This window comes from Danio rerio, chromosome 25 (genome assembly GCF_049306965.1).
Source record: "Danio rerio strain Tuebingen ecotype United States chromosome 25, GRCz12tu, whole genome shotgun sequence".
NCBI classification, from domain to species: domain Eukaryota; kingdom Metazoa; phylum Chordata; class Actinopteri; order Cypriniformes; family Danionidae; genus Danio; species Danio rerio.
The window spans coordinates 32784664-32798207 of NC_133200.1; the positions used below are offsets into that span (position 1 = coordinate 32784664).

At 38.7% G+C, this 13544-nt stretch overlaps 1 protein-coding gene across 1 annotated transcript in view; it reads right to left on the reverse strand.

Annotated features, from left to right (window-relative positions):
- ces2b (carboxylesterase 2b) overlaps positions 1 to 13544 on the reverse strand; it is a 66926-nt gene that overhangs the window by 28062 nt on the left and 25320 nt on the right. Inside the window, exons 7-19 of the mRNA XM_021470705.3 lie at positions 11421 to 11519; positions 9918 to 10064; positions 9719 to 9796; positions 9183 to 9330; positions 8951 to 9100; positions 6874 to 6946; positions 4091 to 4251; positions 3819 to 4008; positions 3597 to 3735; positions 3373 to 3506; positions 518 to 671; positions 309 to 413; positions 122 to 220 (exon numbers count right to left, since the gene is read on the reverse strand). Coding sequence (XP_021326380.1) covers positions 122 to 220; positions 309 to 413; positions 518 to 671; positions 3373 to 3506; positions 3597 to 3735; positions 3819 to 4008; positions 4091 to 4251; positions 6874 to 6946; positions 8951 to 9100; positions 9183 to 9330; positions 9719 to 9796; positions 9918 to 10064; positions 11421 to 11519 — 1677 coding nt within the window. The remainder of the gene's footprint in view (positions 1 to 121; positions 221 to 308; positions 414 to 517; positions 672 to 3372; positions 3507 to 3596; positions 3736 to 3818; positions 4009 to 4090; positions 4252 to 6873; positions 6947 to 8950; positions 9101 to 9182; positions 9331 to 9718; positions 9797 to 9917; positions 10065 to 11420; positions 11520 to 13544) is intronic.

The following is a 13544-nucleotide window of genomic DNA, read 5'->3' on the forward strand; positions in this document are numbered from 1 at the left end:
CAACAGTTTTAGATTTATTCTATTGGTAAATGATGAACGCATAAATAATCTTTACGCATAATAATCAGCGTCATTATCCTCAAGTCTAATAATAGATTGATTAAAAAAATGAAATGCAAACCCTGGCAATCTTCAATATGTCCTCTTCGGTCATCTGCATAACACAGTCAACAATCTTCTTTGTGCTGGAAATATCACAGCCAGACACGTTTCCTAAAGACTTCAGAAAGACGTGCATTTGCAGTAAACATCTGTACTTTACATAATGAATTAAAATTAAACTTGTAAACATTTCCTAATGAATTTACTCGGGCTGTTGACAGTGGGTCGGGACTCATTATAGCGTTCATTGCTGCCGTACCGCTCTCTGCGATTGCACGATGAAACAGGTTAGCAGATAACGGGGAAAGAACCTACCGAAAGAAAATGAAATGTAGGCAAAACACAAACATTTATTCAAAACCATCAAGATGATTAACAGAATTGACTTGTTTAGACGTTGTGTGTAAATCCTTACAAGTAAAGACGCACTGACTCCTCCAGCAGACTCTCCAAAGACGGTCACTGATCCAGGATCTCCACCGAAGCTGTGGATGTTCTCCTGAACCCACTGAAGCGCAGCTACCTGATCCAGAAGACCATAGTTTCCTGGAGCATGCTCATCTCCGGTGCTAAATGGTCATTTGGTATGAGAGAAATAATCTTACAAACGTTGAAAAAATAGTCTACATGTTTTATATTTTACATATTCTTCTATTTTTTTATATTAAGGCGTTGTTATATTTTGCTATTTCTGTCTAATTTCTGTAAGTTGCATCGGGTCACAGAAGCAAGTTATCTTATGCTATGTTCACACCAGACGCGGAACGCGTGAATAAACCGTGCTATTTTGCGCGTGAATAGACGCATAAATAGACGCGTGAACATTTGAGTTTGCTCGCTTTATTTACGCATGAAAATCCGCTTCAAAATCCGTGTTTATGTGCTTTATGAAAAACAGCCTTGATATGTTTAGGGCTGTGTCTGAGTCCACTAGATCCTTTCAGAGGTGAACCCAGCTCTGCAAGCTCATAAACTCCTCCAGAAATTTAACCTGGATGATGGAGTCTTTCAGCGGTGCTTCTGACTGAGCCGAGCCCACTTTGATGAACTGTATTCGGTGTGTGCAGGAGGATTTTCCCCCGGGACACCAACAACAGGCGCTATTACATAATCAAACCCCCACAAGAGCAAGCTCCTGATTAGTAAACGTATCGCGAATGTCCGCTGAAGTTCAGATTTTTGAACTTGGGCGATTTGCGTGAAACACGCGTCAAACCGCTCAATTTATGCCACGCCATTTGCACGTATTGGGCCGCAGGTTGTCTATTTGCGCATTTGTATTGACTTAACATGTAAATCACTTATGTAAATTCCCCTGTTTCCCGAATGTAGTTTAATTACTAAATTAGAAAATCACTTATTTCAAAAATGAATTTCATGCAAAGAACAAAGTAAGAACTTTGATCACAAGTATTAGTAAATAATTTGTGTGAAAGGGAAAACCAAACATCAAGTCATGATCGCTGGCTGTTTTTGTTTACCATCAAGCTCCTAAAAGTCCGCCATTCCCAATATAAGATAAATACAGCTGTGCAATTCTATTAAAATGTTTACTTTTGTGTGCGTTTACATTACTTAAAGGTGCCATAGAATGAAAAAACGAATATACCTGGTGTTGGAAGTTTGTGGCTTCAGTCTCTATCCGGGTCACGGAACCAAATTGTAAGAAATTTCACATTCCAAACCTGTAGACTCATTTCAAGCAAGATTTTTTTTTGAGAATGTGTTGGTAGTTCTCCAGTCAAACAGGCATCTTCAAAAAAGTCTCCAAGAGTCTGAAACAAGTCTCCTGGTTTGGGTTCTGAAAATTCCTACAATTTGGTGCCATGACCCCGATAGAGAAACCACAAATTTCCAACACTAGGTATAGATCTAAAGTTTAGTACCTGAAGTGTAAAAACAGGCCAGTCGGAACAAAACACAGGCTGTTATGCTGCATTTGACTAAACATTTGATTGGCCATAGCATTTCCTAGTTAGATTACAACAATTTTATATATTGTATCGAAAATGTATCCGCTTAATTTTTGAGTTTAACATAGCGTGTTTTAATTGTAATGTTTTTGGGACTCTTATTTTAAAAACAGGACAGGCATTAGCTCTGGGGTATGTCACTGCAACAGAATCTTATCTTAATTGGTAAGTGAGTGATCAGTGGTCTTTATTTGTTTATTCAGATGGCAAAGTTAGTTTGTATCGTCAGCAGTACTCTTTCAGTGTTTAAAGATATACCCAAGTCAAAATGATTTAGTTACTAAGTTTACAGTGGGTTAATATCACTACAGTATTATAGACTGAAAAATTTGCGACTCTCCGAGTGTAAACATGTAAACACCACAGTCAAACTATTACTGTTGTGTAGGATTTTCACAGCATTTTGTGATGAGACAGTCTATACACGCACAGCTTTCTGACGCGACCTACCAGGTGCATCTAAATAACCGAGAAACGCAGAAGGTTTTTTTCTCCTATTCGCCATGCGGTATCAAACATTCCATTAAAACTTCAGTAGTTCCTCGCATGAAATATCTCATTTGTCACGGGGGGCATGCATGAAATGTTCCTGAATGAAAATGAAAGCACCAAACTGCAGTTAACAAATTAATAATTAGGCAAATAATTTAATTACTGATGTTCATGTAAACATAGTCCTTGTCTTTCTCCCGTGTCTGTTTATTTTGCTTCTGTGAAAATCAGCGCGTGCCCTAACGGAAACTCCCATTTTTATGCAAGCCCTTCTCTCTTTTCCTCCCCCGACACTCCTATGTAAACAAAGCTGGACATGCCCACTTTTCTGACAAACTAGAGGTGTGAAAACATCCTGCTGAGACAGGGGGGTTTCGTGGCACTTTTAAAACCTCAGCAAATGAGTTAAGTCAGGGGTGCTTAACCCTGTTCCTGGAGATCTACCTTCCTGCAGATTTCAGTTGCAACCCTTATCAAACACACCTGTTTGTTATTATCAAGTGCTGTTCAGGTCCTAATTAATTGGTTCAGGTGTGTTTGATCGGGGTTGGAGCTAAACAATGTAGGAAGGTAGATCTCCAGGAACAGGGTTGAGCACCCCTGAGTTAAGTAAACAACAACAAACCATTATTTCAGATGTGGAATGTTGGTTTCATACACACACAAAAAAAAAACACTGTAATAAAAGTATATACACTGTTAGAAAATGTCAGTGTAAAATAACTGAAGCAGGACTCTGAATGAAGTGAAAGCCCACAGGATCAAAAGTGTTTGACCAAATTTGACCAAACTCCCAATGTTTTACCTGAAAAATCCAAGCAGGCCAAGTCTGTACTGGACCATGACCACCACTATGTCTTGATAAGCAGCCAAAGCATGTGCGTCAAAAATGGAAGCAGATCCAAAAGCTAAACCTCCGCCATGAATCCAGACCATGACCTATTTCACAGCACGTATTAAAGAGAAACCATTAACCAACCGATATACACTACATATGCCTAAAAACAGAATTTCAGACCAAATACGTACAGGTAACTTTTTGTTGTCTCCAGGTTTGGAAGGAGTGTAAATGTTGAGGTAAAGACAGTCCTCTGACACTTCTGGGAACTCCGTTTTCAATGGCATTGTAGCTAGCAAGTCAACCATAACCTCCTTTGGCTGGAGACACCTGAATAAAGGAACACAACGTGTCATTTGTTCAATAGGAAAATGACTGATCATTTTAGTACATTAGTTGGGTTGTATTCTCACATGGGCGGCTGCTTGGTGGCATCTCTTACTCCTTGCCATGCGTCTGCAGGCTGTGGTGGAGTCAACCTCAAAGGACCCACCGGAGACTTAGCAAAGGGTATAGCAAAATAGCTACTGATGACAGAGTCCTTCCCCTTCGCCATCATGTAGGAACCTCTTAGAGATCCTAATTTAGTGTTTACTACAGGTCCTGGTAAAATCAGATGTGTAACAAATCTTGATTATTTTTGTCGATAGTCAATTGTGAAATGAAGCTAAATCCGAACACTTGCCTTCCTTTCGCTCACTTAATATCCTTGGAAAAGTTTGGGTCACGAAAGTGAAGTGTTTTCCCTTCAGGTCAGTGCTGGCTTTCGGATCCAGACCAATACTGAGATATTCGGCTTCATCTCCAAACTCAGGCCACGATGTGAGACCTGGACCATTTGGATTCCTGCCATCAGGGAAAAAGTGTGTGGAATATAGTTTAATATATATGCATGTGCCAAAATCTACACTGTAAAAAAATGCTTGGTTCCACACAATCCATATGTGTTGGGACATCATGAAGGAATTCAAATTTAAGTGTATTGAACATAAAACGATTAAAGTTCATCAACATCGTTTCAGCTCATTTTAAATAAGTGGTTTGAACAAACATTCATTTAAGAGTTCACACTTAGCTAATGATTGATAATGAGCAAGTTAGGCATGCTGTCCCGGGAGAGAGCCCTGAGGTCAAAGGTCCTTGAGCCCTGGGCTCCCTCCTGTTTGCAAGGCGGGAGAGGAGCTCAGTGCTCAGGTAGGTCTCGAGAACTCCACCTTTTTTGATAAGAGCTGATGACAAAAAAATGACTGGTATGAAGAGATATGCTGCTGGATGAGAGTTTGACTGCAATGCTAAATTTAGATTGATCAATTCACTTATGGTGCATGTTTTTTTGAATGTGGGAGAAAACCGACGCGAGCACGGGGAGGAACATGCTAACTTCACACAGAAACGACAGCCAGCCTGTATAAGGACATGGTTCTACACTGTAAACAATAATTCCGTAAAATTTACGGTAACATAAATCTCTAATGTACATAACTAATGGGGAAACAACTAAAAAGATCCATAATAATGTCAACCAAATGCATAAAAAGTGATGTGCCATGCAGGGAATTCTGGGAAAGTCAATTTACGGTTATTTGCCGTATATATTAAGGAAACAGAACGTTAACCAGGTTACAGATTTGTACTGTAGCATTTTTACAGTTTTTTACCGTTGAAATCACGGCCATTTTTTACAGTGCAGTGACATTCTTGGTGTGAGGCAACAGTGTTACGATTTTTACAATGGCTATGAGAGTTTTTTCAATACATTTCACAAGTTTCCTAAACTCTTAACACACCAACACACCTGAAACACACAATTGGCAAAACAGTAAACTTCATGCTCATAATCACACATTGTAAACTAAATCTCTAAACTAATGTTCAAAATACAATAATAAACTAACACACCATGCCTAACAAAACACTGCAAACATGTTTCAAAATGAAAAAATGGTAACACTTTACAATAAGGTTCATTAGTTAATGCATTTACTAACATGAACTAATCATGAACAACACATGTACAGCGTTTATTAATCATAATTGAACATTTACTAATGCATTATTAACATCCAAGTCTATGGTTGTTAACGTTGGTTAATGCACCATGAGTTAACATGAACTAACAATGAACTACTGTCTTTTCATTAACTAACGTTAACTAACATGAACAAATACAGTAGTAAATGTGTTGTTCATTGTTTGTTCATGTTAGTAAATGCATTAATTAACATTAACTAATGAACCTTATTGTAAAGTGTGACCGAAAAAATTGTTCAAAACACTAACACGTTCTCTTCAAACAGGGACATTTAGTCAATCAGAACACATTGACAAAAAAAAAAACACTATCATCAGCTGACATTACAGAAACTGCATTAGTTTATGTGTCAGCTCTGCCCTTATATTTGAAGCCTTAATACAGTTTTGTTTTGTTGGGTTTAGTAAATACAGGCATTTTCTTTCTTTTACTGCAAAAATTAAATACAAAACATAAGGAAAAAATGCTTTATAAAATTTACAGTTTATGTAAAAAAAAAAAAAAAATACAGACACAGAATTGCAGCAGTAAAGACTTTAGTTGCAAAAGGACACGACTGCAAGATATACAAACAGAAAGAGCACCGCAATTGTAATAATAAAAAAGTAAACTTCTATTTTGCCCGGGCTTCTGAGTTTTGCCACATGTTCTCATCCATATTACACTTGGTATTTTCTAGGTATGCCACGGTTCTCAATATAATATTGAACCGTTCGGTACGACCTCCACGGTTTAGTAAGCGATTGTGAAGTGTTTTCTCGGTTTTGCATATAAATAATTTATGTGCGTTTTATATCTCCCCGAATTGACTGTGTGTGACTGTAAGTCCATGAGCTGAGATGAGGAAACTCCTCCCTACAAGGAAATATCCAATCACTATGTTCTAAAGGGGGCGCTTGACATTGCACTGAAAGGCACAACTCTCACCGTGAGATGTTTTCTACTGCGTGCGCCTGGACAGAGGCAACCGCGTTGCTCCGCTTGTGCGCGCATATTGTCATATATTCTTACATTTGATATATAAAAACTTGCAGGCGGAAAAGACGTGATATGGGAATGGCCGTTGCTATAGTTAATCTGGTGTGCGTGCTTATTAGCCTCGGTATACATACTTGGAACTTTAAACTAGCGCACAGTTGGCAAATTGTCATAACTTTTCAGTGCAACAGAAATGCGGCTTAGAAAAGCCTTTACGATTAATTAACTGTGACGAATTAAAGCGCAGTTAATAGTGAAATCAGCTAATCGTTGCATCCCTATTAATGATTACAGTGCATTGTACAAAAGGCATTTTCTACAAAACATATCCAAATGTTTTCGGCTGTCTGCACCACTCGCTTATGGTGACTCATCCTTTTATTGAGCCATTTTGTTCTTTATTATGATGTAATTTTTATACCACATTGACATTTCTGACTTTATGGTATATCCCCTACCCTGTATGAGCAAAGTTTCCCCAGTAAGCCATGGTGGTTCTGCAGAGTTCATCTTCTTCATCTGAGAGATTCTCTGAATGAAAACACAAAGACATCGACTGAAAACACTAAAAATTCACGCTAATTTTTTACATTATCAACTGTTGTGATTAAACATATGTTTAAAGTATTTAAAACCTACTTTTGCAAACTAGTTTTAGGTCTTACACTCAATCTCAAGACTGGCGGTTGTATCAACCTTCCCATTTGGACAGCTGTAACAGTCCCATTCACAAAACTGACTGGCCAAAAGCGTGGCCAAATATTGCTGAAGGTCTATTATTTAAGATTTGGTGAGCATAATTCTAACAAAACATTCTGATCAACTTGGCTTGATTGATTGAACTTGTTGGATTTGATTGATAATCCTCATTGTTAGAATATGGCTCAGACTGATACAGTAAAACCAATTACTAATTAAAGCTGCAAGCAGCGATGAAAAGGACCTAGCAACCGTGCTCCCCGTCTCCCAGAGGCCTTAGGATGACAGAGAACAGTGGATACTAATAATTTAAGCTAATAAATATATATAAAAAACTGAGAAAATCACTGATTTATGCCAAACTTCCTTCTTCGTGGCACTCTGACTATAACTTAATATTGGCATGTGGATGTCTTCAGCAGAGGAATCTCGTCGAACATGTGAATTTCCAGGCAGATCAGACATTGTTTGAAAGAAAAAGAAGTCAAAAAATTAAGTCGAAGAAGTTCGAAAAAAAGTCGAAGAAGTCAAAGAAGAAGAAAAAGAAGTTAAAGAAAAAGAAGTCGAAGAAGAAGTTGAAGAAGAAGTCGAAGAAGAAAAAGAAGTCGAAGAAGTCGCAGAAAAAGAAGTTGAAAAAGTCCAAGATAAAAAAGTTCAAGAAGAAGTCCATGATGTCAAAGAAGTCAAAGAAAAATAAGTCCAAGAAAAAGTTGAAGAAGTCCAAGTCGAAGAAAAAGAAATTGAAGAAGTCGAAGAAAACGCTGAAGAAAAAGTAGAAAAAAAGAAGTCGAAGAAATCAAAAAAAGTCGAAAAAGAAGAAGTTGAAGAAGAAAAAGATGTCGAAGAAGTCGAAGAAAAAAAAGTTGAAGAAGTTGAAGAAGTCAAAGAAGAAAAAGTCAAAGAAGTCAAGAAAAATAAGTTGAAGAAGTTAAAGAAAAATAAGTTGAAGAACTTGAAGAAGTTAAAGAAAAATAAGTCAAAGAAGTTGAAGAAGTTAAAGAAAAATAAGTCAAAGAAAAAGAAGTCGAAGAAGTCGAAGAAGAATTTGAAGAAGTAAAAAAAGAAGTCGAAGAAGTCGAAGAAAAAGCAGAAGTCGAAGAAAAAGAAGTCGAAGAAAAGAAGAAGAAAAAGTCAAAGAAGTTGAAGTTAAAGAAAAAGAAGTCGAAGAAGTTAAAGAAGTCGAAGAAAAAGCAGAATTTGAAGAAGTCGAAGAAGTCAAAGAAAAAGAAGTCAAAGAAGAAGAAAAAGTCGAAGAAGTCGAAGAAAAAGTCAAAGAAGTCGAAGAAGTCGAAGAAGAAGTTTAACTAGAAGCTGAAGAAGAAGAAGAAGCAGAAGAAGAAAAGAAGAAGAAGAAACAAAGTTATTCCAATAGTCCCTTAGCACCATAGGTGCTTGGTCCCTAACTATGTGTGTTTACAACAGATTTAGAGCGTTTGGAAAGGGACTAGGTAAAGCATGTTTTATTTTCAACATAATGCACTGGGTCAGGTGACTAATCAGAGTACTCTGGAAATTAAAAAAGAATGGGCATTTATTTAACAGCCTCAATCATTCATTTATTTTTCATCAGGGGTCACCACAGCAGAATGAACCGCCACCTTATCCAGCAAGTGTTTTACACAGTGGATGCCCTTTCAGCTGCAAGATGTCAATGCAATTTTAATTAATTGCACAGCCCTAATGTCAACGACCCCTAACACTTTAAGACCTGTGCAAACCCTGGGTAATGAATGTTTTGTCATCAACATTTTAGCTGAAATCTTGCTAATATGACCACATCCTCTGTGTTCTTCCAAAACAATAAAAGCATGTTTCCTAACATTACTTGGCTTGTACCTGCCATCCCTATGGGTCCTTCTGAAAAGCAGTAGCCGAAAACGAACACAATTTCATCTCCATGGTCACTTCCAGAAAAACTGGGTCTTTTCCTCTGAAGTACACTGGGGGGATGACGGAATTCATACACGTACACCGGTGCGCCCGCATCTAGAAAAGCACAGAATCTCTTTATGCTCTACCTTTAACCATAACTGAAACAGAAGCTACAGCACACTGAAAGATCTCTCACCTCTGTGGTAACTTGCCGTTTGTCGAGCTGGGATGTTGAACATGAAGTCTCCTAACATTTCTCGAAAACCATCTCGAATTCTGATCCTGTCAGGGGATGTGCCCAGATACTCATTTAAAAGAAGCTCAAGAACTGACTGATCTTGAAGCTAAAGGAAATGAAAACAGATAGGCATAATGTCATTGCTGTATCGAATTACATGTTCAGAGTAAATCAATTGTTTAAACAAATTAACCTAATAAATGAAGCGCAATAAGTAACACTTAAAATAAAGTCTCACACATCGGCAAGTGCTCAGGTAGGGCTCAACGTGCCTTTACTTTTGTCTTCTGTTGTTGTTGTTATTCTTCAATAAACATCGGTCATATCAGGAGCGTACTTAGCAATTTGGGTGCCCTGAGCAATTCCCGGTATGGGGCCATTAGGGATGCTCATCTCGGTTAACGCTTTTGGAACGCTATTGTTTTGTGTTATGTATTTGTCATTAAGATATAAACATTACACAAATAAAGTACTATAAAGGTTTATATACTCACAGCAGGATTGAACACAGTCAAAAGTGGCAAGATTGACTCCAGGTCGAGCCCATTGATCCAATCTGGAGGTAAAAGGTACTACAAACAAACAGTTGAAAATGTAGTATAATGTACTAATTGAGGTTCAGATTCTGGATAAAACAAATATTATGCATTGCATTTTTTTACAGCTTTTTAAAGTTAAAAGAAGTGTCTTTACATTGGGCAGCACAAATCCAATCTCATCATCAGTGACTCCGGTCATCAGAGGCACTTTGTTAAACTGCTGCGACTGAAAAAGCTCTGCTGCAGGTCTTGGAAGAAACTGGCCATCGATCGTCACTCCAAAACGAAACAGAGGATTCTCCTGTTTAAATAGACAAGCATGTGCAAATTAGGGATGCTCATTTTGGTTAATTCTGCCACTAGACAACTGCCGCTCTCTAAGTAAATACGAACGATAAACTGGTCAGATTAATGGGCGACGCAGCGGCGCAGTAGGTAGTGCTGTCGCCTCACAGCAAAAAGGTCGCGGGTTCGAGCCTCGGTTGGGTCAGTTGGCGCTTCTGTGTGGAGTTTGCATGTTCTCCCTGCGTTTGCATGGGTTTCCTCCGGGTGCTCCAGTTTCCCCCACAGTCCAAAGACATGCGGTACAGGTGAATTGGGTAGGCTAAATTGTTCGTGGTGTATGAGTGTATGTGTGAATGTGTGTGTGTGAGTAATGTCTCCCAGAGATGGGTTGTTTAATTAATGCTCTGCTGTTATATTATTATATCACAAACCTCTGTCAACATTTTTAGTATAAGTCATTAAAGATAAATATTATGTCTTGAGCATCTGGTTTGACCTTAGAGCTGGTGTGCTTTTATTTCCTCTCTTTAGTTCCTTGTGCGCGGGCTGCGAGCTATGAAAGACAATGACGAGGCTCATTTGGTGACTTTTAGTAAAGTATAGGCTAGTATAGGCATAAAACAAATTTGTTGTTTACATATGATGTTGCAATCATTTGCATACATGTAAGCTGTAAAATGAAAGCTTCAGTTTGGTGCAGCCGATCTCACCGAACGCACTTTTCCGTTCCAAAAACGCAACAGCACACAGCAGTTTTTGTTGACAAGAAAAAAAAAGTGCAGTGCGCTTTTTTATGTCCCTACAAAATGACTAAATCAGCTGCGTATTGTGCGAAAGTGTTGCTGTCAATGTTGCTGTAATGGTAATATTAAATAATATTGTGATATACAAGATTTGTAAAGTCATACAGCTCTGGATAACTTCAAACAGGGACCACTAGTCTCTGCTCTATTATTAAAAGTTCTCTGTAGTCGTCTTGACAACACTAACACTGCTGTCACCTCAACGGAAACCCTGCCTCTGCTTTCATTTGATAGAAGAATGAAAAAGCTTAAAAACGTGAGGCGAGCAGGGCACATGAGCAGCTTGCAAAACCCTCACGGCCATTACTAAACCATTCAAAAGATGTGCCTCTAATGCAAAAAGCGCATTCGCTGTGACCAGCCCCTTAAGCAGCCGAACTTTAAATATATATAAAATAAATTTTTTAATAATTTAATTGATCCCATTAATTGTTTTAAAAATGCACCCTTTCGGTTAATGGTTAATCTGCTATTTTGAGCATCTCTAGTGCAAATATTAAAATTCGCATGACGAACTAAGGATTAAACACAGGTTTTGAGAGAAAACCTAGGTAGGTTGACAGACAAACCATTGTAATCTTCAGTATCTCCACTTCTGACTTCTGCATCAGACAGTCGACAATCTTTTTTGTGCTGGAAATATCACAGCCAGATGCATTTCCTATAGCCTGGAGAAAAAGAAAAAAATGAAGCAGTTTACGTCAAGTTTCTTTAATACCCCCGCTGAAAAATCCATCTTAAACCAGCCTAGGCTGGTTGGCTGGTTTTAGCTGGTTGACCAGGCTGGTTTTAGAGGGGTTTTGGCCATTTCCAGGCTGGTTTCCAGCCATTTCCAGCCTGGTCTTAGCTGGTCAGGCTAGAAAATTACCAGCCAAAACCAGCTAAAACCAGCTTGACCAGCCTGGTTTAAGCTGGATATAGTTGGCTGGACTCCCAGCTTGGCTAGGCTGGTCAAGCTGGTTTTAGCTGGTCATCTCCCAGCCTGACCAGCTAAGACCAGGCTGGAAATGGCTGGAAACCAGCCTGGAAATGGCCAAAACCCCTCTAAAACCAGCCTGGTCGACCAGCTAAAACCAGCCAACCAGCCTAGGTTGGTTTAAGCTGGATTTTTTAGCAGGGAATTCCAACAGAAGAAGCTAAGGCTATGTTTAAACAGCAAAGCTTTTATTAAATTCACAACATATGTGTTGCTCTTTTCTATTTTAAAAATAAGAAATGCAGCCCACTAAAGCGCCATGTCTTTACATTGTTTTCTATATGTTGCTTAGCTACATGGAGGATCAAGTAACGGCTGTACCGCTGAACGTATTGCAGAAAACAACAGTTAGAAGTTTAAGTGGTGTGGTGCTTCATGTCCGATGTGTCTTGGGCTTTAAGTAGCAGTTCTACTCACAGACTATAAATGTATTCAGCACTGCTCTGATGAAACATAAGTTATGTTTAAATGCATCTTTTGTCATTTAGTTTATATTGTGAATTTTGCCTCCTGTAATGGGGCAAAAACCTCATGTTGACTGCTCAATACAAATAAATAGTTAGGTCCATAAATACTTGGACATCGATTCTATAGACCAACACTATAGATTTGAAATGAAACGAACAAGATGTGCTTTAACTGCAGACTGTCTGCTTTAATTTGAGAGCATTTACATCCAAATCAGGTGAACGCTGTAGAAATTACAACAGTTTGCATATGTGCCTCCCACTTGTTAAGGGTCCAAAAGTAATTGGACAGATGAATAATCATAAATCAAATGATCACTTGTTAATACTTGGTTGCAAATCCTTTGCAGTCAATTACAGCCTGAAGTCTGGAACGCATAGACATCACCAGACGCTGGGTTACATTCCTGTTGGTGCTCTGTCAGGCCTCTACAGCAAGTCTTCAATTCTTGTTGGTTTTTGGGGCATTTCCCCTTCAGTTTAATCTTCAGCAAGTGAAATACAAGCTCAATCGGATTCAGGTCAGGTTATTGACTTGGTCATTGCATGACACTTCTTTCCTTTCAAAAACACTTTGGTTGCTTTAGCAGTATGCTTTGGATCATTCTTTATCTGCACAGTGAAGCGCTGTCCAATGAGTTCTGAAGCATTTGCCTTGATATGAGCAGATAATATTGCCTGAAACACTTCTGAATTCATCCTGCAGCTTTTGTCAGTAGTCACATCATTAATACAAGAGAACCAATTCTATTGACAGATATACATGCCCATGCCATGACACTACCACCACCAAGCTTCACTGCTTAGGATCATAAACAGTTCCTTCTCCATACTCTTCTCTTCCATCACTCTGGTACAAGTTGATCGTGGTCTCATCTGTCCAAAAGATGTTGTTCCAGCACTGTGAAGGCTTTGTAGAACTCTAATCTGGCCTTCCTGTTTTTGAGGCTCACCAATGGTTTACATCTTGTGGTGAACCCTCTGTATTCACTCTGGTGCAGTCCTCTCTTGATTGTTAACTGACACACACACCTACCTCCTGGAGAGGGTTCTCGATCTGTCCAACTGTTGTGAAGGGTGTTCTCTTCACCAGGGTAAGAATTCTTTGGACGTCTACCACAGCTGTTTTTTGTGGTCTTCTTGGTTTTTTGCTGTTGCTGAGCTCACCTGTGCGATCTTTCTTTTTAAGAATTTTCCAAATAGTTGTTTTGGCCATGTCTGATGTTTTTGCTATCTCTCTGATGGGTTTG